At 35.4% G+C, this 23,033-nt stretch overlaps 1 protein-coding gene across 3 annotated transcripts in view; it reads right to left on the bottom strand.

Moving 5' to 3' along the window:
* ELMOD2 (ELMO domain containing 2) overlaps positions 1-21,917 on the bottom strand; it is a 28,362-nt gene extending 6,445 nt beyond the window's left edge. The window contains exons 1-8 of one of the 3 annotated variants that reach the window (XM_053582018.1): positions 21,791-21,917; positions 20,487-20,634; positions 18,521-18,549; positions 9,939-10,036; positions 9,113-9,242; positions 4,902-5,035; positions 1,269-1,337; positions 21-154 (exon numbers count right to left, since the gene is read on the bottom strand). In XM_053582018.1, the coding sequence (XP_053437993.1) occupies positions 21-154; positions 1,269-1,337; positions 4,902-5,035; positions 9,113-9,242; positions 9,939-10,036; positions 18,521-18,549; positions 20,487-20,628 (736 nt within the window). In that variant the 5' untranslated portion in view covers positions 20,629-20,634; positions 21,791-21,917. Of the gene's footprint in view, positions 1-20; positions 155-1,268; positions 1,338-4,901; positions 5,036-9,112; positions 9,243-9,938; positions 10,037-18,520; positions 18,550-20,486; positions 20,635-21,750 lie in introns of all 3 variants that reach the window. The other 2 variants (XM_053582038.1, XM_053582028.1) reach the window with 2 other exon arrangements.
* Between the last annotated feature and the right edge of the window lie 1,116 nt (positions 21,918-23,033).

The following is a 23,033-nucleotide window of genomic DNA, read 5'->3' as shown; positions in this document are numbered from 1 at the left end:
TAACTCTCTTTAATACTCACAATAAAACTGATGAAAGTGTTCTATTGTTGGTATACCAGGAACACAGTTGTAGAGATGAAACTTCAAAGCTTCACTCTTCAATAAGCTATAAGCCATCTCTGTAAGATTGATTCCAACTATTGCATAAGAATACCTATGTCAGAAACATCACCAGTTATACCAGCTAGCCAAATAGCTCACAAAACAAATTTAAAATTATGTAAAGAATTAGTAAAATGTAACCTGTTTCATTTCAAACATAGTATTGATTTTATAAAAATCTCTACATAGTAAGAAAAATAAAGCAGAATGGATCCAAAAATTCTTTTCAATAGGCCATTATTTTCCAGATATAATCTAAGAAGTAAAAATAAATCTCTGTTCACATTATATCTAAAACTTGGATTCTTTAAAAAGGGGGATTGGGGAAACTACATGCACCAAATCTTAGTGATTTCTAAAGTACACTGTATAATCTGTTATTTTCTTTTCTATCATCAGGTTATTTATTTTATGATCTAACATTATTACTATGTTTTCTCAAAGATTAGATATATCATCAAAGTATAAAAATAATAATAAAGTTAATTGGCCTTAATTTGTATTTCCCTTTATAATTTTCAAAGTTAATTCTCATTTTCTGATTCCCATCTAAAACTATTTCCTATTCCTATTTTCAAATCTATTTGTCAAAAAAATTTTATAAAGGCCAATACTTCCATTTTATAGAAAAACTACATCTTGTGATAAAAATATACTGAAAAACATACAAAACTGGCTAGGCACAGTGGTTTAAGCCTGTAATCCTAGCACTCTGGGAGGACAAGGCAGGAAGATCCCTTGAGCTCAGGAGTTCAAGACCAGCCTGAGCAAGAGTGAGGTCCCATCTCCATTTAAAATAGAAAAAATTAGCTGGGCATTGTGGTGGATGCCTGTAGCCCCAGCCAATCAGAAGGCTATGGCAGGAGGAACACTTGAGCCCGTAAGTTTGAGGTTGCTGTGAGCTATGAATATACCATTGTACTCTAGTCTGGGCAAGAGAGTGAGACTCTGTCTCCAAAAAGAAAAAAAAAAAGACATACATACAAAATTGGCTTTTCCTTAAAAATAATGTATTACATAATATAATATCTTTTATAAAGTCCTTATTAATTAAAATAATTTCATTTTAAGAAATATTAAATATCTAGAAAAACCTTCAAATTTATTGACTCACCTAATCATCTTAAATTCAAGAGATTAAAGTTTTTTTAGTGTCTCCAGCTTACCCTAATTTTGGATGATTTGAACGGGAAAGAATCTGATGAGCTTCATTGGTGTACTTTTCACTGAAATACCTAAAAAAATTTAAGAAAAATAATGAAATGAACATACATTATTCAAATTTAAGATATCCAGAACCAATTCCCAAAACCACTTTTAAAATAAATAGTCCTATGTAGCTCTATGGAAAATCTCATGGAGATACCTCAGAGAACTTAAATTAGACCTACCGTTTGACCTAGCAATCCCACTGCTGGGTATATACCCCAAAGATAAAAAGGTTATTTAATAAAAAGAACACCCGCACATGAATGTTTATAGCAGCACAATTCATAATTGCAAAGATATAGAACAACCCAGGTGCCCACCAATAACTGAAGGGATTAATAAAATGTGGTATATGCATATTCTCTCCCCAGAAAATGTATACACAAAAAATCTGAACATAATTTAAGGTTGTTCACGGATCCCCTTTCTTTCATAAGTGATCCTTCATTCATGGATTTCTAAGAAGAAAAAAATAGAAGGGAATATGTAGCCATAAAGAAAAATGGTGTGTTAGTATCCTTTGTGACAATCTGGATGGAACTGGAGACTATTCTTTTAAGTGACACTTCACAGGATTGGAGAAACAAATACATGTACTCAATACCAGGTTGGAACTGATCAACACTTAAGTACACATATGGAAGTGAACCTCAATGAAAATCGACCTGGGAGAGTGGGGAGAGAGGGGTGGGTAAATTCACACCTATTGGGTATGGTGCACATGGTCTGGGTTGCGGGCATGCTTATAACTTTGACTTAATTTATGCAAAAACAAAAGTATGTAAATAAAACATGTACCACCTAATACTCTGAAATTAAAAAAAAAAAAAAAAGACAAAAGAAAACAATAGCCCTGACATGGCCACAATGATCCCCTTCTCGATCTCAAACCACTTCAGTGATTCACAAATGCTTCCGAGTCAAAATTTAATACTGAGTTACCTAGAGATTAAAGGCCTGTCTAGTACACAACATGACCCTTGGCAAGCCTGTAAAGTATTTTAACAAACAGATCATCTAAAAAGAGACTGCCTACTTAATTAAAAAAAAAAACAACAAACAAATCTATAGAGTTCTTTTTGTTTACTTGCTTGTTTCATTTCTATGAAATAGTCAATATGCACCTGGTAGGCCACTCTTTCTTTCACCCATGCTTATTCCTTCTTCTATAACCTATGTCTGCGGTGCAGTGCAATCAGAATAAAGTCAATAGCTTTTCTTTTGTACCACAAAACCTCCTCGATCAGTAGTATAACTAAAATAACTAGCCATAAAACAAAGTATTCGTAGGTACAAGAGTAATGTATATAAAACTATCTATAGGTTCATACCTTCTTTAGGCCCGTACTAACACAAACTCCTTGAGTTGTTAAGGGACCAAATCTGTTCAACATTTGGATCACCTCAAAATGCACTGGTACACACATACACACGCACACACGTATACACACACGGTAACTGGCTGGATGTTGACATGAAGATAAGCAAAATAAAAAATTAATATCTGTGGCTTAAATTTTAGAGGGAACAATCATTTAAATTTTCATTAAGCTAACTCTTCCCTTTATAATTTTCTTCCATAGAATAATACTCTACATTTCATTTTTCTTCATTGGCTCTAATTTTCAACCCATTACACCAGGGGCTAACTTAGAAACTCACGAAGGAAGGATCATTTATGAATGAAAGGGGATCCATGAACCACCTTAAATTATGTACAAATTTTTTTGTGTATACATTTTCTGGGAAGAAAATATGCAAACTTTCATCAGAGCCTGACTAGGGATCTCCCGAATAGAAACAAAGTAGTGCTTAGTGCAGTGTTTTCCCAAGTACTCTAATTTCTGACCTTCTCCTTGGATTGACTCTAAAATGCCCTAGTAGTCTATTTATATTTGATTTTTGTATATAGAACTCCTGATATAATTCAGTATTACATTTTACGAGCCCAACTATCATTAAAATATTCAACCTGCAATACAGAGCAGCTTTTGATTTCTATGCTAAATTTCCTTAGTTAACTCCTATCTTAACATTATCTAATCATAAAAAATAAACATCTACACAATAAATAAAACTATTTTTTACAATAATCTACATTAAGTTCCTTCCCTTCTTCCTTTTTTCCTGTTCCTTCCTTCCTATACTTTACTTCCGTCCCTTCCTTCCTACATACATTTTTGCCCTTAACTTGCATATTCTTCTACTTTGCTGTTTTCTATTTTTCATCTGTTTAGAGTTCTTCAATCTCTCTTGAATTCATTCTTTGTACAACATCCTTTCTTTCTCTGTACCCTCCTCAGCATTCATTTACCTGAAGCCTTGTTATTTATCAAACCACCAGCTATGCTTCAAGGCAAGAGAATATCTCAAGAGATTACATGACAAAGGCCAAGAAATTTTAAAAAATAAATTACATATGGGCATTTTAACAACATGCCTGTTTCTTGACTATATACTTGATCCTTAGTGTCATAGCTCTATACACAAAATGATAAACACCATTATAACCACAAAATAGTTATTAATATATGTGAATGCTGGTTAGTTTTCACAGCTGATGCTAGCTCTAAATAGAGTGAAATAGGTAAGTCATGTAAAGGTCTATTAGTACCACTAACCACAGTCTAGAATCAAATCCTATTAAATTATTTTAACTTTATGCTAAATTAATTTCTCTTCTGGACAATGCTGGGAATACTTTTTATAATTAGTATTTTTTAACATAATAGTTTCGTTTATCCCTGGGAGCAGAATTACTCTAACAAACTTTAATGTCTATAAATTTAGGTATTACAGGAAATTAAATACTTTTGTAACTGGAAAAAAATTGTGCATATTGAAATCCTACCATAATGTCTTCTAATTTCCTCCAAAATAGCCTTATCTATATTGGGACCTAAATTTTTTTTCAGTATTAACTCAATTAAGCTTAATTTTAGGATTAATTTTTTTCACAATAAGAATTACCTACACTTCAATGGTTAGGTTTCCATTCAATCTGTAAATCACAATTCATAGACTAGAATCTGTACATTGGCATATCCTTATAGGAGGAAATTAATCTTCCAGGCTATCAATTATTACTTGAGTTAACCTATTTTGGGATTTCATTTATGTACCTACTCAGAGGTATTAAAGAAGATAAAGGAGAAAGAGTCCATCCACAGAGTAGCCTATATGAAAAGTCAGGGATTTAGACAGTTGTCACAAGTGGTGAAGAATATATCTGAGGAAACTTTATTATTATCTTACCTGATTATATTCCCCAAAACAGAATCAGAGAGCCCAGAGAGAAGCAAGAGGATAAAAATAGTAAGAAAACGTGTGCATAATTCTTTAAGAGGTATCAGAGAGAAGATCAGAAAGACACAGAAGAAAGCATTGGTAATTAAAGACATCACACACACAAGTGTATTTTCATGCCTTCGTACTGTTGACAGCACATTAGCGAATACTTCTAGCACCGAAGCTATTAAAGTTCTGAGGTATTAAGAGTATGAGACAGCTACATTAATTCTTATTAGAATTTAACTAGATTGGAGATTTCATGTAATTTCATTCAGAGAAGAAAGTATGTTTTCACTTACACAAGATTGATTAATCCCAGTATGCCCATGCCTCTGAAGTCTGTTTTGGGATCATCACCCTGGAAACCAATGTCAGCCCACTGCTTGGAGATTCTGGCCTTCAACTTTTCCGTTGGCATTAGAAGATTCCAAAGCTGTACAAAAAAGCTTCTATATTACAAATAATAGTGATGTTCTTAGTTTACTAAGACATATTCCTTCTCATAGCTTATACCCACATATAATGAGTAATTGAATGCTTTGAACAAAACAACTTTGTAGAACAAAACATAGATAGGTTCAACAAAGACTCATATTTCTAAATATTTTAGAAAACTTTTCAATTATCCCCCAAATATAGGGCATTTATTCTAATTAAAAAGATTGGTATAGGCTGGGCACAGGCGCTCACACCTGTAATCCTAGCACTTCAAGAGGCCAAGATGTGAGGATCACTTGAACTCAGAAGTTTGAGACGAGCCTGAGCAAAACAAGATCCTGTCTCTTTAAAAAATAGAAAAATTAGCCAGGCTGCTATGGTGGTATGTGCCTGTAATCCCAGCTACTCCAGAGGCTGAGGCAGGAGGATCGCTTATGCCTGAGCTTCAGGTTGTAGTCGGTTATGATGCTGCTGCACTCTAGCCTGGGCAACAGAGTGATTCTTAAAAAAAAAAGAATAGATTTGGAAAAGGTTAACAAATAATACACAGAAATCTAAAACCATGAAATATCTTTGTTACTAATTCATATATATATACCTGAACTGGTAAACTGCTTGCTTGAGAAGAGCACAGAATTTGAAGCTCTTGGCCCTTGCTTCAAGCACTACATACTATATAGGCCAGTGATTTTCAACTGGTGTGCCGTGGAAATTTTAAAGATCATTAATTACAATATTTTTGAAAGAAATTCAAAGCACAGTAAGTATATTCTTTTTTTGCTTTTTTTTGATCAACATGATTTAAGTGTACCACGGAAGTTTAAATATAGGTTGAAGTGTGCCATAAGATAAAAAAGGTTGAAAAGGCTCTATTGTTAGGGTAAAAGATTAGTCCCTAAATCAGAAAAAAGAAACAATCCTGAGGGAGGGAACCAAGAAGAAATGATACTGATTGTATTCCAACCTATATGATCATTATTTTAGATTTTTCAGTTAAAAAAAATGGCTGTTTTTAAATAAATATATTTAAGAATGAAGATGATTTAAGAATAGCTATCAAATGTTAGATACCAACGAACTAATAAAAGCAAAATAAAGTTAAGAAAAGTTACTAATTTTCTAAATTCCATACAAGTCATCAAACAAAAGACACTTACAGAAGGTGACTTTAAAAAGTCTGTGAATATTTGCAAAACAGAAATACTTGCATTTTTTTCCCATTTCACTACCATTCCAGGCATTATTAAGTAAATAATTCCAAATAAGAAGAGTATCCTGTTACCTAAAAACGTGAAGATCTGTGACCTTGATTTAAAACAGGGTCAACTCTGGACCTGGAGCTAAATATGTGTAATCATTAGACTAGGTCTCATCTGGTCCCTACTTACATTACCAACGCGTGTGATTTGTTCACAGTAGCATCTCCCCATGAATTCAGCAAGAAGTTTAATTATGTCAAGGATAAGACCTCAGTGATGTGGTGACAGCCACAGTATAAAACCATTAATACTTAAAATTTAATATGCACATATAACAAATTTCTGGGTTCTACCCTTGGAGATTCTAATTTCATTGGGTGGAACTTTGAAAATCTACATACTTAACACTAGTTAACACTAGAGAAGGTGCTCTTTGGACTATGTGTCAAATGGTCTATAAAACCAGTGTATGGTGCCCCATGATTGCATTAATGTACACAGCTATGATTTAATAATAAAAAAAAAAACTTAAAAATTACCCAATGTGAGTGCACATGCTTATAGTCCTAACAACTTGGGAGTCTGAAGCGGGAGGATCCCCTGGGCCCAGAATTCAAGGTTGTAGGAAGCTATGAATGTGCCACTGCACTCCAGCCTGAATGACAGAGCAAGACCTTGTCTCTAAAAAATAAGTTGAAAATAAAAAAAAAAAAACAAACAGATGGGGGTGGCACCTGTGGCTCACAGGAGTAGGGCGCCAACCCCATATACCAGCGGTAATGGGTTCAAACCCAGCCCCAGGCAAAAAAATAAATAAATAAAATAAAATAAAAAAATAGATGGTGACCCTAGTAAACACCTGATACTGTGTTTATGTGACTCAATTAAAATGAAAAGGATAATTTTATGCAAAAGCTTCAAATAACTGAATTTTACCATATTGTTCCTTTTTTTTATTTTTATTTTTGAGACAGAGTCTCACGTTATCGCCCCCCGTAGAGTGCTGTGGCATCATGGCTCACAGCAACCTCAAACTCTTGGGCTCAAGTGATTCTCTTGCCTCAGCCTCCGAGTAGCTGGCATTATAAGCACCCCACAACACCCAGCTATTTTTAGAGATGGGGGTCTTGCTTTTGCTCCAGCTGGTCTCAAACTTGTAAGCTCAGGTGATGTACCCACCTCAGCCTTCCAGAGTGCTAGGATTACAAGGCATGAGCCATGCCCGGCCATATTGTTCCATTTACTAAGGATTCTAGCTGTGATTCTAGGTATAATATACATTCCCTGTGGGGAAATCAATTTTCTCCAAATAACTGGATCCATTGTCATACAATGCTGGAGGGGACAATCACCCCAGCTTGAATACTACAAAATAAATTCCAATATATTTGGAAAAAAAAAAAAAGCAACATGGATCACATAGCTCTTCAGGTAGGAACTCAGTAAGACTGCTGAGTACGTGTGGAGGCTGAGAAAGTCACTACCAATTGTCTCTCCACCTCTAGAACTAAATTTCACAATGGATCACCGTGGTAAAAAGTTCCTTGACTAGAATGCTAGGACTTGTATCTTATTCCCTCTAAAAGGTATTGTGTAGCAAGGATCTGAAATTCAGGGAAGAATGAGGAGGAGGAGGGGATAGAAATAGCACTTAATCCCCAGTGAGTGTCAGGCACTATTTTAAACATTTTAAATATAAAAATTCAATCCACACACTGGCCCACTAAAATACATATTTTTATTACCCTCAGCCAAGTTTTATCTCAATTGTAAAATTAGGTCAAGTATGTATTTTATACTTTTCCTGGAAAAATAAAGTTTTATTTTTTTTAAGCTTGTATCTTTTACTATTACTTAGATATCACTGATGTTTCTTTCTGCAGTACTTTCGCTATAATAAATTCATAACGTCAAATTCAATGTGCTATTTTCCTTAACTTTAACTATTTTTAAATAAAACTGGAATAGATGTAGAGGATGGGCAGGAGACTCAGCTCTATCCCCGGCCCTAACATTCTAGTACCTAAAGCAGGAGTCCTCAAACTACGGCCCGCAGGCCACATGAAGCGGTGTGATTGTATTTGTTCTCGTTCTGTTTTTTTACTTCAAAATAAGATATGTGCAGTGTGCATAGGAATTTGTTCATAGTTCTCTTTTTTTAACTATAGTCTGGCCCTCCAACGGTCTGAGGCACAGTGAACTGGCCCCCTGTTTAAAAAGTTTGAGGACCCCTGACAAATCACTCCATCTGCTCTAGACTTTAAATCCTCATCCATAAAATAAAGGGACAAGACTAAATGATCTGTAAAGCTCACTCTAGGTGTAAGATTCTCTAATTTTGGCACCTCCTGAGTCTTATGCTTTCATACTTCAGAAATAAGAAATAGGAAAATTCTAATTCTAAATTTTCACTTTCTTAATATTTAAATCTACTGTGGCATTATTTGACAATTAACATTCCATAAGTCCCAAAAGGATCTGACATAATAATCTGAAAAGGGACATCCATGTTCACAATTTGAGAGCAGCTAAAAAAGAAATGTCTAACATAGCAGGAAAAGCTGAAGCTTATGGAGATACATTTTTCAGTTGAAAAGATCTGCCTTTATAGATGTATAAATTTTTTATTTTAGAATTAAAAGCATTAAAATAATATTTGACTATATTTAATGATGCTTATCAGAAGAATTATAAAAATAATTAACTAAAAATCTTTCCGTATCAATAAAATTCAACATAATAAGTATCTTTAAGGGCCAAAGAAACAGGATGACTATGTAGGCTTCTAGAATTTACACACAGACCTTAGTCAGCTCAAGTCTGATTTATTTTTCTACATTTCAATAATTCTAAACAAAGAAAACAAAAATTACCTTTAGGAGGAGCTCTTCATGTTGCAGGTTATCAGAATCATATGGCCTTTTCCTCACACTTTCTACATCCGAATAGAGCTGTTTATAACCAGTTATCTGTAGTAAGCATGTCCTCATGCAGATTTTAAAACTGAAAATGATAAAAGTATTTTTTTTTACATCATGCCTTCTTAAAGCAATAAAGTAGTACTTTCCACAGCTTATAGTTCATGTCTATTTAGAAAGCATTTCATGGCTTTCAGTTTAATCCAAACACACCAAGAGCCTCCTTAAACACAGAACATTATATAAAAAATTATGTAGGATACAGGGCCTAGAAAGAGGGCAGGAATGGAAACCTTTGCAATTCTAAGGATTTGTCCTTTTTATCTGTTCTTTTTTCTTTTTTTTGAGACTCGGTAGAGTGCCATGGCTCACAGCTCACAGCAACCTCAAACTCTTGGACTCAAGTGATTCTCTGGCCTCAGCCTCCCAAGTAGCTGGGACTAGAGGTGCCCACCACAATGCCTGGCTAATTTTAGAGATGGGGTCTTGCTCTGGTTCAGGCTGGTCTCAAACTTGTGAGCTCAGGCAATCCACCCGCCTTGGCCTCCCATAGTGCTAGGATTATAGGCATGAGCCACCTCGCCCAGCCAGGAACTTAATTTTGAAGGACAAAATGACACAGTGGCCAAGGTCATTTAATTTTGGGAAAGTAACAGTAAGTTACCTTGAAGGATGATGGTACACTGCCATTAGTACTGGACTAGGAACTGTGTGTGATCTCTACATCTCACAGGCTATAAATGCCATAATAAAAAAAAAAAAGAATGTAAAAACAGCACACCTGGAATCCTTCTCAGAGTTAATATTCTTTTCCTTCATTATATCTTCTACATACTTATCCACATCACTCCGGACAATATGTGTTGCCTTCTGTAAAACCTGTTTATATGAAAGAAAGCTGAATGAGAAAAATTATGTTAGCTGAAAAAACAATTTTGAGATATTTAACCAATTTTACAAAGTAGATATTAAAATGCAAAAGAAACCAAATGTTTTTCAAATTTTCTCTAGGGCTAAAATCATATGTATGTGTGTATATATATATATATATGTATATGTGTGTGTATATATGTATATATACATGCTGGAGTAGACACACACCACATGTAAGTGTCAGTATAGCAGGCCTGGATCCTTATGTTGACCACCTCCGTATGTTGATCAGTTTGTTTGTGGTGCACGTCCAGTCTATGAAAATTAGGTAAACTTAAGGAGCTGGTCAATGTAGGGAAGACAGCCAACTATGAAGATTCTATTATATGTGTATGTGTGTATATTGTTTGTTTTGTCTTTTAATAAAAGAGAAGAAGCATGATCTATCAGATGAAGGCATCCTTAACTAAGAATCAACAGATTCTCAGCTGAAAAATTCTTAGGAAATGAGCTGCGACCTTAGTGGGCTTATGAAGCAGATGCAGTGGCTCACGCCTGTAATCCCGGCACTTTGGGAGGCTGAGGCAGGAGGATCAATTGAGGGCAGGAGTTCAAGACCAGCATGAGCAAAAGCGAGACCCTGTCTATACAAAAAGTGGAAAAATTAGCTGGGTATATTCCCAGCTACTAAGGAGACTAACGCAAGAGGATTGCTTGAGCCCAGGAGTTTTAGTTTGTGCTGGGACCACACCGCTGCACTCTAGCCAGGAAATGGAGTCTTACTCTGTCTCCAACAAAAAAAAAAAGTAAAAATGTATAATAATTTAAATGCAGTATTTTTGAAAAATTTAAATGCATAAGAGCACAAAGAAGAAATCTTAATCTATAATTACAGCTGGTAACAAATCAGCATTGTCAAAAATAAAATCAGATCAAATTTTCAAACTGTAGAAGTCTCCTGTATGCACAAAACAACTCACAAACCAGAAGACTGTGATTCAAAATGCTAAGAAGGCTCCTTTAAGGCAGTTCTAGCACTATAAAGCTAATGAAGGGAAGTATTTTGACCTTTTTAGTGTTAGTTGTTTAAACATTAACATTCTTTTTAATATAAACAGAAACTGTGTAAGCTAGCTTATCTACAGCTTGTTGGTTTAATTTCATTAAATCATGCTGATGAGAACATAAAGCTTATGTTTTGTGTTTCATTTATGATTTGAGCTGGTATTTCAAGGAAATCAGGATAACTTAAGTTTTGGCTACACAGCCATGGGCTACTGACCTTGGGGTATAGTAGTCCATTTTTATTTTTCAACAGCTTATATCCTTCTAGTCTTTTTTCTATGTAGCATATAAAACAGATTTCTTAAAAAGTATGTCCTATAAAGATCCACCGGGTCCTTCCTTTCAATTAACAAGCAAGTTTATGCCTTCCTTAAGCTTAAAAGCTTTCTTTAATGCTTATCCATCTATAAGGTAACATCAAAATCCTCTCTGATACGCTTTTTGCTCTATGCAAAACACTTCAATTATATCTGGAGTTGTGCCTTTGTTTATCTTGGGCCTTTCATCTACAATGCTCCTTTCCTCAATCTCTCAACATACCATACCATTTTTAAGCTATTTCAAATACCTGGTCCAGGAAACTTTCCCTGATTCTATCAAAGTGGAAATAACTTCTCCTCTCTTAGAATTCCCATTAATAATTTATCTATAGTCTTTTCTAGGACTCTAACCATATTCTAGTTATTTTTATAAATTAAGTGGACATTTCCTCGAGATTGTCTCTAGTGCATCTTTTTATATCCTGAATATAACAGATCACTGACAATTATCCAACAAATGAAGATAAACAGATGAAAACTTTAAGCAAATGAACCATTTCAGTAAGAGATATGAAGCGATGCATAAAATTATTAGAGACAGAGAGAGAATGTCCCCAGAGAAAATTAAAAGATGAAAAGAAAATTATCAAAGAAAATTAAAAGGTGAGAATAAAATGATCAAGCATTCGAATAATCAGTAAAGATACAGGTGTGGTGAACAAGGTCTAGTTTGTCAAATCCTAAGATAATATGGCTACAAGAAATGTCTTGAAGCTTAGATACCAGCAGTAGTGAAAGTATGTATTACACATGTCTAAAACATTAAAAAAAACAGTTCAACATCACCTCCTCTGTGAAGCCTTCCTCAGCCTTGGCGTTAACTACTTCTGTTTATATTCATACCTCAGTAAGAGGCCATTACCATACTGTATTTTGTTTACATTCTATGTTCTCCACCAGCATTTTTCTCTCCTATTTACTCTTATGCCCTGAGATGAGTACAGCACATTGGTTAGGGATTTATGCTCAAAACTTTGTTAAACATATTATTAATGACTAACTAAATGAATTTATCCAGCATATATAAACTAGAAACCATTTCTAGTGTACACTGTCCTGTGTATACTATTTATTCCATTACTTTTCTAAAAATTGGGACATAATACAGTGAACAGTACAGATGTTACATATTCCATGTCATCGCTTTTGACAAATGGATACATGCAGTAATTCACACGCCTACCAAGATACAGAACATTTCTATCATCCCAGAAAGTTAGTTCCCTTATACCCCTTCCCAATCAATCCTTCCTCCAAGAAGCAACCACTGTTCTGATTTCTATCACCACAGCTCAGTGCACATAAACATAGTAATGAAGCATACTCTTTTGTGTCTAGCTTCTTTCCCTCAACATAGGTTTCTAAGAGTCAGCTGCATTCTTGCTCATTTCTATAATTTGTTACTTTTGATTGTTGAGTTCCACTGTATGAATATACTTCAATCCTTATTCATTCTCCTGGGTATGGGCATCTGCACTGTTGCCAGTTTGAGGCTATTATGAACAAAGCTGTCATGAACATTCTTTATTTCATTTTCATAAATATATATCTTCATTTCTCTTAAATAGACAACTTAAATAGATAACTAAGAGTAAAACTGCTAAGATATCACGTATAGGATAAATATATTCAGTTTTTAACAGAACTACCAAAACCATTTTCCAATGTGATAATACCATCTGATACTCCAACTGGTATTCACCAACATTGATTCGTCTATTTCATTTAGGTAATTTTAGGACCTCATTCTAGTGGGTGTATATGTACTACTTCTCATTGTGGCTTATATGACTAATAATGCTAAGCATTTTTCCAAGTGCGTGCATATATATTGTTAGTTAGGAGTTTTTAATCATGAATAAGTACTGAAGTACAAAGACAGTTTTTTAGTATCTACTGAAATGATATTTTTCTGATTTACTGTGATGTGGCAAATTACATCCATTAATTTAGAAGACTCAATCATGGTGTATTATCCTTTTTATGTATTATGGTATCAATTTGCTAATGTTTTGTTCAGGATTTCTGCATTTATTCATGAAGGATATTGAATTTTAATTTTAATTTATTATATGGTTCATGTTTGGTTTTAGTATCAGAGTTATGCTGGCATTATAAATGTGTTTCTATTTTATTTTCTAGAAGCTTAAGTAATGGTAAACCTTTCTTTTTATTCTTATTTCTTTTTCTTTTTTTTTTTAGTTTATGCACTTTATTCTCAGTAATATTAGAGTATAACCATAAAACATTAAGATACATATAAATTTAGTCCAGCAGGGTGACCCAAATGCATGCAATAATAGTAGTTAGGAAAAACATTGTTGCAGAAAAGCATTTTGTAAACACCAATACTGTTCAATGGTTCCCATTTAATTATTTCTTTTCTTAAATGTTTGGTTAAGAATTTACAAGTGAACCCAAGATTGGAACATGCTCTGTGTAAGTTTAATACTTTGAAACCTAGAGAAATGCAAATCAAAACTACCCTGAGATATCATCTAACTCCAGTAAGAATGGCCCACATCACAAAGTCTCAAAGCTGGAGATGCTGGCATGGCTATGGAGAGAAAGGAACACTTTACACTGTTGGTGAGACTGCAAACTAATATAACCTTTTGGGAAGGAAGCATGGAGACTCCTCAAAGAACTCAAATTAGACCTTCCATTTGATCCTGCAATCCCATTACTAGGCATCTACCAGAAGAAAAAAAATCCTTTTATCATAAGGACATCTGTACTAGGCTGTTTATCACAGCTCAATTTATAATCACCAAAATGTAGAAACAACCTAAATGCCCACCAAACCAGGAATCAATTAATAAGCTGCGGAATATGTATACCATGGAATACTATTCAGTCACTAAAAAGATGGAGACTTTACTTCTTTGGTATTAACCTGGATTGAGCTGGAACGCATTCTTTTTAGTAAAGCATCACAAGAATGGAGAAGCAAGAATCCAATGTACTCAATTCTAATATGAAAGCAGTAGATGAGCTAATACAAGGGAGGGGTAGGGGAATCAGGGAACTGGGAGAGGGGAGGAGGGAAGGCAATGTTGGTCACGGTGTATGGCACACCTTTTGAGGGCAGGACACAATTATAAGAGGGACTTTATCTGGCAAATGCAATCAGTGCAACCTAATTCTTTGTACCCTCAATGAATCCCAAACAATTAAAAAAAAATTCTGAGATGTATTCAAAGACCCAACATACAATCTATCTGTATGATGTTTTTCATGTGTACTTCAAAACATGCATTTTGCAATTGTTGAATATAGCATTCTATAAATGTTAATTAGGTCAAGATGTTGATAGCACTATTCAAATCCTATATATCCTTATATTTCTGGAGAGTCGTGTTATTCTAGCAATTATTGAAAGAGGTATGCTAAAATTCCAGGTACAACTGTGGATACATATACTTCTCCTTTCAGTTGTGTCAGTTTTTGCTCCACATATTTGGGAGCTTGTTTAATGAGTGCACATACATATTTTCTTGACAAATTAACCCTTTAACTGTCACCAAAAAAAGGTTTAATCTCTGGTAATACTTCCAATTTATGTCTTCTAAAAGCCACAGTAGCTTTTTGGTGCTTACTTTCTATTTATTTTTGTCTTTATATTTAGAGTATGTTTCTTAAAATAGCATACAGTTAGCTGGGTACTGCTTTTTTATCCATTTTTCAAATCTTTTGCTAAGTTTTTAGTTCCTCATCATATAGAAAATTAACAGGCTAGAGAGAAATATAACTCATTTCAACATTTTCTAAGTTCTCACGTATCGAACTACTTTGGAGATATCTTCAATACTTGAATCTATAACACTTAAAGAATTTCTTAGGATAGTTATTCTAAAACTTTTTTAACAAACCATGTAAGCACATGTTCTAAAAGAACATTTTCTCAGGCATTTTTTTATTTTTTAACTAAAGAAAAAATAAGTGATAATAAAGAATGGGAGACCAATATATATTAATCACATATATTTTACAGGAAAATATTAAGTTTATGCATATGAATTCATTATAAAACAATTATTTCATGGAATAAAATTAATGCAGTCTTTTATATTACACCTACCTTGATTGTAGATTATAAACTATGTGAATAGCACATATTTACAGGCAATACACATTTCACTATGCAAGCAAATCTTTGTGCACCTCACCACAAATGTGAATGCTTTATTTTGAACTATAATGCCTATGTTGTTATATACTTAAAGATTAGGTATTTAAAATCTCATTTTTTGAATACGTACACATGAGACTGTTTTCATACAATGAAAGAGTAGATCAAGTGAACAAAATATCATAAAATGAGAATTAGATTTTAGTCTCCAAAGTAAGTGGACTATACAAATGAGGTGTAAAATACACTTAAATTACATTTCAATTGATAAGCCTTCCTCTGTTTATTAAAGGCTGCCTTACATTTTAAAATTCCCAGAGAACAAAGCATTGGTGATTTAATTCAGTATTTAACTACTCATTTTTTGACCATTCTTTTTGTAGTATGCCCTATAAAACACAGATTTTTAATAATGAAATCATAAGAATACAATTATGATATTTTGTTCACTGCAGTTTTTGGCCAGGGCTGGGCTTGAACCCGCCACCTCTGGCATATGGGACCAGTGCCCTACCCCTTTGAGCCTCAGGCACCGCCCTGTTCACTATTTTTTAAATACATTTTCTGGCTATTAAAAAGTTCACTTAAAGTAATCATGAGACCCTGACTCATAAAAAGAAAAAAAAAAGGAAAAAAACCCAACCAGGTGCTGCTGTGAGTGCCTATAATCCGAGCAGCTGAGGCAGTGATCCCCAGCCTGAGGTTGAAGTGAAGTGAAGTGAAGTGAGCTATGACGCCCTTGCACTCTGCTCAGGGCATAGAGTGGGATTCTGTCTCAACAACAGCAACAACAACAACAACAACAAGCAAAGAAATAAAAATTAAAAATAAGCAAGGAAATAAGAAAAAAAAAATAGTGAACATTTTCTTTTTCTTATCTTGTAACAACTACCATAAAGTCCAAAATATTCTAGTCACTTTTACCTTTTCCTTCTCTAAAACTCCTATTTATAATTATATTCAATATCAACCTTTACTTCTTTGGTGTATCCCAAAGAAACGATGAAATGCTATATGGTAATCATTCCAGTCCTTGAATGGATCTGAGAAGCACTAGAGTTCTTAAAACTAACATGTCCCTTGCATTCTCATTTTAAAAAATATATTAATCACTCTCTAATACTTCTGAACAAAAGAGAGAACTCTGGACTCCTCCCTCTAATAATCATTATGCATGAGTTATTCTTGTATATACTATTTGTAAATAAAACATTGTAACTAAATCAGTAAAGCCTCTATTTTATAGGTCATTCTAGGACATAACAGACATGCTTACAACACTCAACTAGGTCCTTTTGTTCCTGGCATTAATCTGTAATATCAATATGACTGGAGAGTAACAAGTCAACAATTTTTGATCCTGATCCACATTTTGCATCATGACCAAGTACAAACATTGGTATGAATATCTAAAATATACAGAGGTGCACACACCCCTACATAACTAAAATGAAACTTTACTAAAACAATATTTAACCTTATTATGACCAATGATTTCTAAATATTTTCTATTCTATTCTATTCATTTTGTTGTTGCTTAATATTGGTTGTGATCTGTTAAGGGATTTTAAACAATTGTCTAGTGACCATATTCAATCTTTGCTACACCAAATAATCTACACATATATAACAAATTGTGAATTACTATAGGGAAGTAACAGCATGTTGAAGACTGAGTCATTGGTCCTAACTTTTTTTCACTGCCTTATAATTGAATTATATGGCAGGTATAACAATTTTCTCCACCCCTTGACTTAAGGTTGGCCACTTAATGGGATGCTAATAGATAAGACACACACAAAGAGATTTAAATATGTCTGTGGGGTTGGGCTTTCAGTTTTCCACTGTGAGAACATCTAGCAGCTACATACTGTTCCCACCCCCCACAAACCTGGAACCCAGAAGAAATGAAAGGAATATACCTGAATTTGGCACCAGCTCAAGGAAGAGCATTTACAGCTGACCCACAGATATATTAGAAATAACATATTGACTTATGCCCCTGAGATTTTCTAATAGTATGTTACTAGCAAATGCTGATTAATATATAACATGAGTATGACTTATTTTATATTTATTTATTTTTATTTTTTTTGTAGAGACAGAGTCTTACTGTTATGCTCGGTAGAGTGTCATGGCGTCACAGCTCACAGCAACTTCAAACTCTTGGGCTTAAGCAATTCTCTTGCCTCAGCCTCCCAAGTAGCTGGGGCTACTGGCGCCTGCCACAATGCCCCGCTATTTTTTTGTTGTAGTTGTCACTGTTGTTTGGCAGGCCTGGGTCAAGTTCAAACCTGCCAGTCTCAGTGTATGTGGCCGGTGCCCTAGCCACTAAGCTACAGGTGCCAAGCTGACTTATTTGGAAAATTACTTGTTTTTCTCTCACATAATCTATCCTAAGGACACGGTCTACAAGAAGGCTTTCTCTCTAAAGCAATCAACTCAAGGCAAAATAAATAAAACCTCAGATAAATAATTATTCAAATCCCTTCTTTGTGCATGAAAAATACATACAGAAAAAGTTTTTTGAAAACAGTATAGTATTTCTTTTTTTTTTTTTTTAGAGACAGAGTCTCACTTTATGGCCCTCAGTAGAGTGCCGTGGCTTCACACAGCTCACAGCAACCTCCAACTCCTGGGCTTAAGCGATTCTCTTGCCTCAGCCTCCCGAGTAGCTGGGACTACAGGTGCCCACCACAACGCCCGGCTATTTTTTGGTTGCAGTTTGGCCGGGGCCGGGTTTGAACCCGTCACCCTCGGTATATGGGGCTGGCGCCTTACCGACTGAGCCACAGGCGCTGCCCGAAAACAGTATAGTATTTCTAAAGAAGGAAAATTATACTCAATGCTCTTTAGAGCGAAAACTCTTCTAGTAGAACCTCAAAAATAAATCTAAAACTGAAACATTTCTTTAAAGGAAAAATATGCTCAGATAATTCTATTTCTAGAATTATCACCTTAATATGATCCTACCTTATTCTTGGAGTATGTCAAGGAATTTTCTGGAATTAAAAAAAAAAGAATATTACTTATATGCTATTTATGAATTACTCCACAAATACAAAAAATATAATACCAATAATAAATCACTTGAATAGTTATAGGAGATATAATTTCTACATGAATAACACAGTGAACATTTTAAAATGTAAACTCACAGAATGACACAGATATGATTCCAAATACTTCAATCAAACAAAGCATAACAAGCCGAAGAGGTGAGTCCAACCTCATAACCTAGGGTCATCTGTTTCTGTGCAGACCCTCAAGGAATCTACCAACCACAGCAAATTCATTTGTGCCTGTCTCAGAATAGCCCTTAAAAACTCATTTCAAGACTGCAGCAACAACGTTTTGTATTACGTTTTCTTCATTTGTTAGCCTGAGTAAATGTTTAGATTTGATGTGATAGCAACTGAATTGTAAAAGAAAAAAGCAAACACCTTAGATTATCTGGCCAGTGATGTTCAACCAGTACACGGTGGCACACTGGTATGCCATGAGAAGATCTTAGGTGTGCCACAAAATTTTTAAAATATAATTAAATTATTTTTGAAAGAAGTTCAAAGAACATAAGTGTATTCTTTTTTTATTATTTTTACTCTTTTTTGATCAACATAATTTAAGTGTGCTGTGAAAGTTTAACTAGAGGTTCAAGTGTGCTATGAGACTAAAAAGTTTGAAAAACACTGCTTAAAACAGATAAATAGCAAAATAGTTTCTCCATTCTTGGCCTCTGTTTCAAGAATGACAAAAGCATTTTTATTGGTTTATTTAAATTTTTTTTTCCAACCCAGCTGCAAATCCTCTCCTTTTTCTCAACAATTTGAAAATTCAAGAAAAATGCCTTAGCCATACAATAAAGTCTAAACATAGATTCTGCTACTCTAGAAAACAGTAGCTAGTGTAGCCTGCACAGATTCTTATCAAAATGTACTTTGTTCTTCTAAGTAGTCAAAGGGGCAAATCAAAAGGGCAGGCAATAATTTAAGTCAGCCATGAAGTTGTAAGAAAACCAGGAAAGCAATTAAACTTAATCATCCAGCTGCCCTTAAGGCAGCTTCTATCTGTCATTCTTCAGTGTTGCCTTGGATACATGTTCAGATTGGCAACACCTCACTCCCCCAGCCTTACGGGGGTTGGTTTCTTAGGAGAAGCACACTTGTCAACACACAGAAAAGACCTGGCTAATTCACTATTTTCTATTTAACACAGAGAGCTTTAGCTAAGTCACTTCCCTGGCCTTCCTTACCATGTCTGAAAAGAAGTGACTTCACACCCTACATTGGTTATTCATCTGTTCTAAGCTACAGCAATATTTTCCATTATGCATTGAAAAAGTGATGTATTTTAGAGGGTAATAGAGCGGCACTGTTCTTTGAAATCCAGTGTATACCACACTTATAGCACATCTCAATTCAGACTAGCCACATTTCAAGTGTTTGATATATATGTCTACTGGCTACAGTATTGGACAGTGAAGATTTTGAGTCTAATCTTTCCTAGAGACCCCTGAATACCTAAGTACTGTCCTTTCACAAATAAAGAAACTGAATAAGAAATTAAAAGACTGTTGAAGGATGCTAAGTATAAAAATGAATCTAGGTCAAGACATTGTTTCTTCCCATCCTTTGAGAGAAAATTTCAAAAGGTTTAGATGAATATAGAACTTTTTCTCTAGAAAACAAGTTCCAACTATAATCTAGAAACTGATAAATTTAAAGAGCCAGAGCAGATAATTCTTTGCACACATAAGGACTTAAATAATCACTTTCTTTTTCTATAACATCATACAATTTTAGAACTAGAAGGATTCAAAGTAAGACTCATTTTAAGTGACTTAATCAAGATACAGAAGTACATCTGACACTGTGAGTATTGGGATGAAATAGTCAGAGTTAAAGTCTGTTCTCAATTTTTCTTTTATGAATTACATTACCTATCCTGTGAGTCCTCTGTGCACCCACATAGGTATCAAAAATTCGCTGCAATTCACACTTTCCAGTCATCTGTCGTAAGAGCCATTTCATCCAAAATCGCAAAAAGTGCCCATAGAAGAACTCCCACAAAGAAATAAACATTTTTTCCTAGAAGAGGAAATATATGAGACAAACTTAATGATTTTAAATTAAATTTTAAACTTAAAATATTAGTTTATCCAATCAAATCTCAAATGATACTAAAGTCAATTATTCCGATGTCTATTTTGTGATAGTGTTTAATTAGGCATCTACTAAAACAAAATCTGATGTAATACAGACCACTTAGATTAGTTGACGGCTGGCCAAATGGGCAATTTATCACTTTTTAAAAATGTGTAAAAACCAAAACTTAGTCAAGCTATTTAACGGCCTGAAAGAATGACAGCAACATGGTCAGCACTTTTTGCTAAAATAGTTGTATTTCATTGCTTAGTGTCCTATCTTAATTTCTCATTCTTTGAAAATTGGGGCTCAATCGTTCAAGAAGAACAAGTGAGGTCCAACAAAGCAACAGTTAAAATATACTCAACATCAGAATTGTTATGTTAGGAATACGCTCTTCTTCGTTACAGCTGTTCCAGTCAGGTGATGCTAGCCAATAAAAACAAGACCTGTGGCTTACAAACTGTCATATACAAGTTGAACACGGAGTTTACATTGCACCCTAGCTAACTCTTTTTTTTCAGTTCCATAGGTGAAGGGCAGAAATGCAATTAAGAAGAAAAAAACAAAAAACCCCACCACTACACACTCAATGAACTGGATCTTATGTCATAAGAAAATTCTTTAGCCTCTTAATGAGAGGAGGGAGAGATGCAAGTAAGGGGGGCAAACATAAAAAATGTGCATCCTTCCTGTCTTAAACATTATCACGGACACGTCATCTCTGGATTTAGGCCTGAGGGACTGTCAAACTCGAAATCCCCGCAGATGAGTGCAAAAACAGTGCATAACACAGCTGGGCTGGTCAGTATCTTTAAAAGGAAACCACCGAGTTCGCGCTCATCAGGACAAAAGAAACAGAACTGCCAAGTAGAGGAAACCCAAGCCTCGCGGCGCCTGGGCACCCCAGCGGGAGTCGCTGCGCGGAGCCCCCATCGCGCGCTGCCCGCGAGTGGGAGGGAAAGCTTGCACAAAGCCGGGCCCACGCAGGCGCTCCGCATATTTCTCGCAGCGCACCGCTGGGCTCGCGCAGCCCGCGCACTCTCAGCGCAGCCGCACCTAAGCAGCACAAGGCAAGAGGAAAAGAAACAGCATCCACCTCACAGGAGCGGAGAACTAGGAGGAGCAGAAGCTGCCTCGGTTTCCCCAACTGCAAAGAGCCGGCAACGGAAACGACGCTACTTGCGGAGCGTTCCCTGCAAGCACCGCGACCCGGAAGTCAGGGAGCGAGGCCGCGGGACCGCCTTCCCCGGACACTGTCCGCCCCGCCCCTCCGGCCTCTTCCGATTGGCCCGCGCTCCACCTATTGCTAACGCTGAAGGGAGGTCGAGTTGTGTTGCCCTAGGGATGCCCTCACGGTTTCCTTGGCAACGTCGGCACGCGCAGAGCTGGTGTGGAATCTCCTACCGCGGCTCTTAGACTTCTCAAATGTCAGGTGGCTTGCAGGGGAGAAACCGTATACTTAGGGTAACGTTTATAGCGCCAAAGGTTACAAAAGCGCTTTCACTTACCTTGAATCTTAATAATGTGAAGTCGTTATTAATAGCCCCGCTTAATGGAAGAGGAAAAAGAATTTAGGATAATTGACGCCCATGCCTAATAGGTGGCAGATTAGGAGAGCCCTATGTGTTGAGAAAAGAAGTTTTGACTTTATCCTATAATAAACGTCTAACATTTATTCCTTAACTGCTTGTTTTGTTTGAAAAAATAATTTATGCAACATGATAAATAATAATTTATGCAACATGTAGGTTTAAAAAACCTACAACAACACATTTATTAATTCAACAAGTATGCGTTGGTTGCCTACTACACACCAGGCTGTGTTCCCAAATCAGGCAAATATTTAGTATTTCAAGTGGTGCTAAGAATTAAGGATATCAGGGGGATATTAGGGCATGAGTGGGGGAAGTCATTACACACAGTGTAGTCAAGGAAGCCTCAGTAAGAAGATGACACTTGAGCCTTATTGAATGAAATGAGAGAGCGCACCATGAGAGTATCTGGAGGCAAAGAATTCCAGGCACAAAAATGGCAAGTGCAAAGGCCTTGAAGAGGGACCATATTTGAAATAGAGGAACAGTGAAAAGGCCAGTGTAGCTGGAGGAGAAAGAGTAAGGTAGAAGATAAAATCTAAGTATAAAAGATAACTGACATTAAAAAATAACTCCCATCCACACACCTAAGACTTCTTGTTCCTCAGTGGCATTGCTTATACTTTCAGAAACAGTCTATGTAAGTATATATATGTGTATTCCCTTCATCTCCTTGTTAACACAAACTGAAGCAAGCAATACAAATTTCCCACATCTCAATCAGCATTTTTAAAATGGACTAATTGT

Source organism: Nycticebus coucang, chromosome 1 (genome assembly GCF_027406575.1).
Source record: "Nycticebus coucang isolate mNycCou1 chromosome 1, mNycCou1.pri, whole genome shotgun sequence".
Taxonomy (NCBI): Eukaryota; Metazoa; Chordata; class Mammalia; order Primates; family Lorisidae; genus Nycticebus; species Nycticebus coucang.
This window is presented reverse-complemented; position numbering and strand designations above follow the sequence as displayed.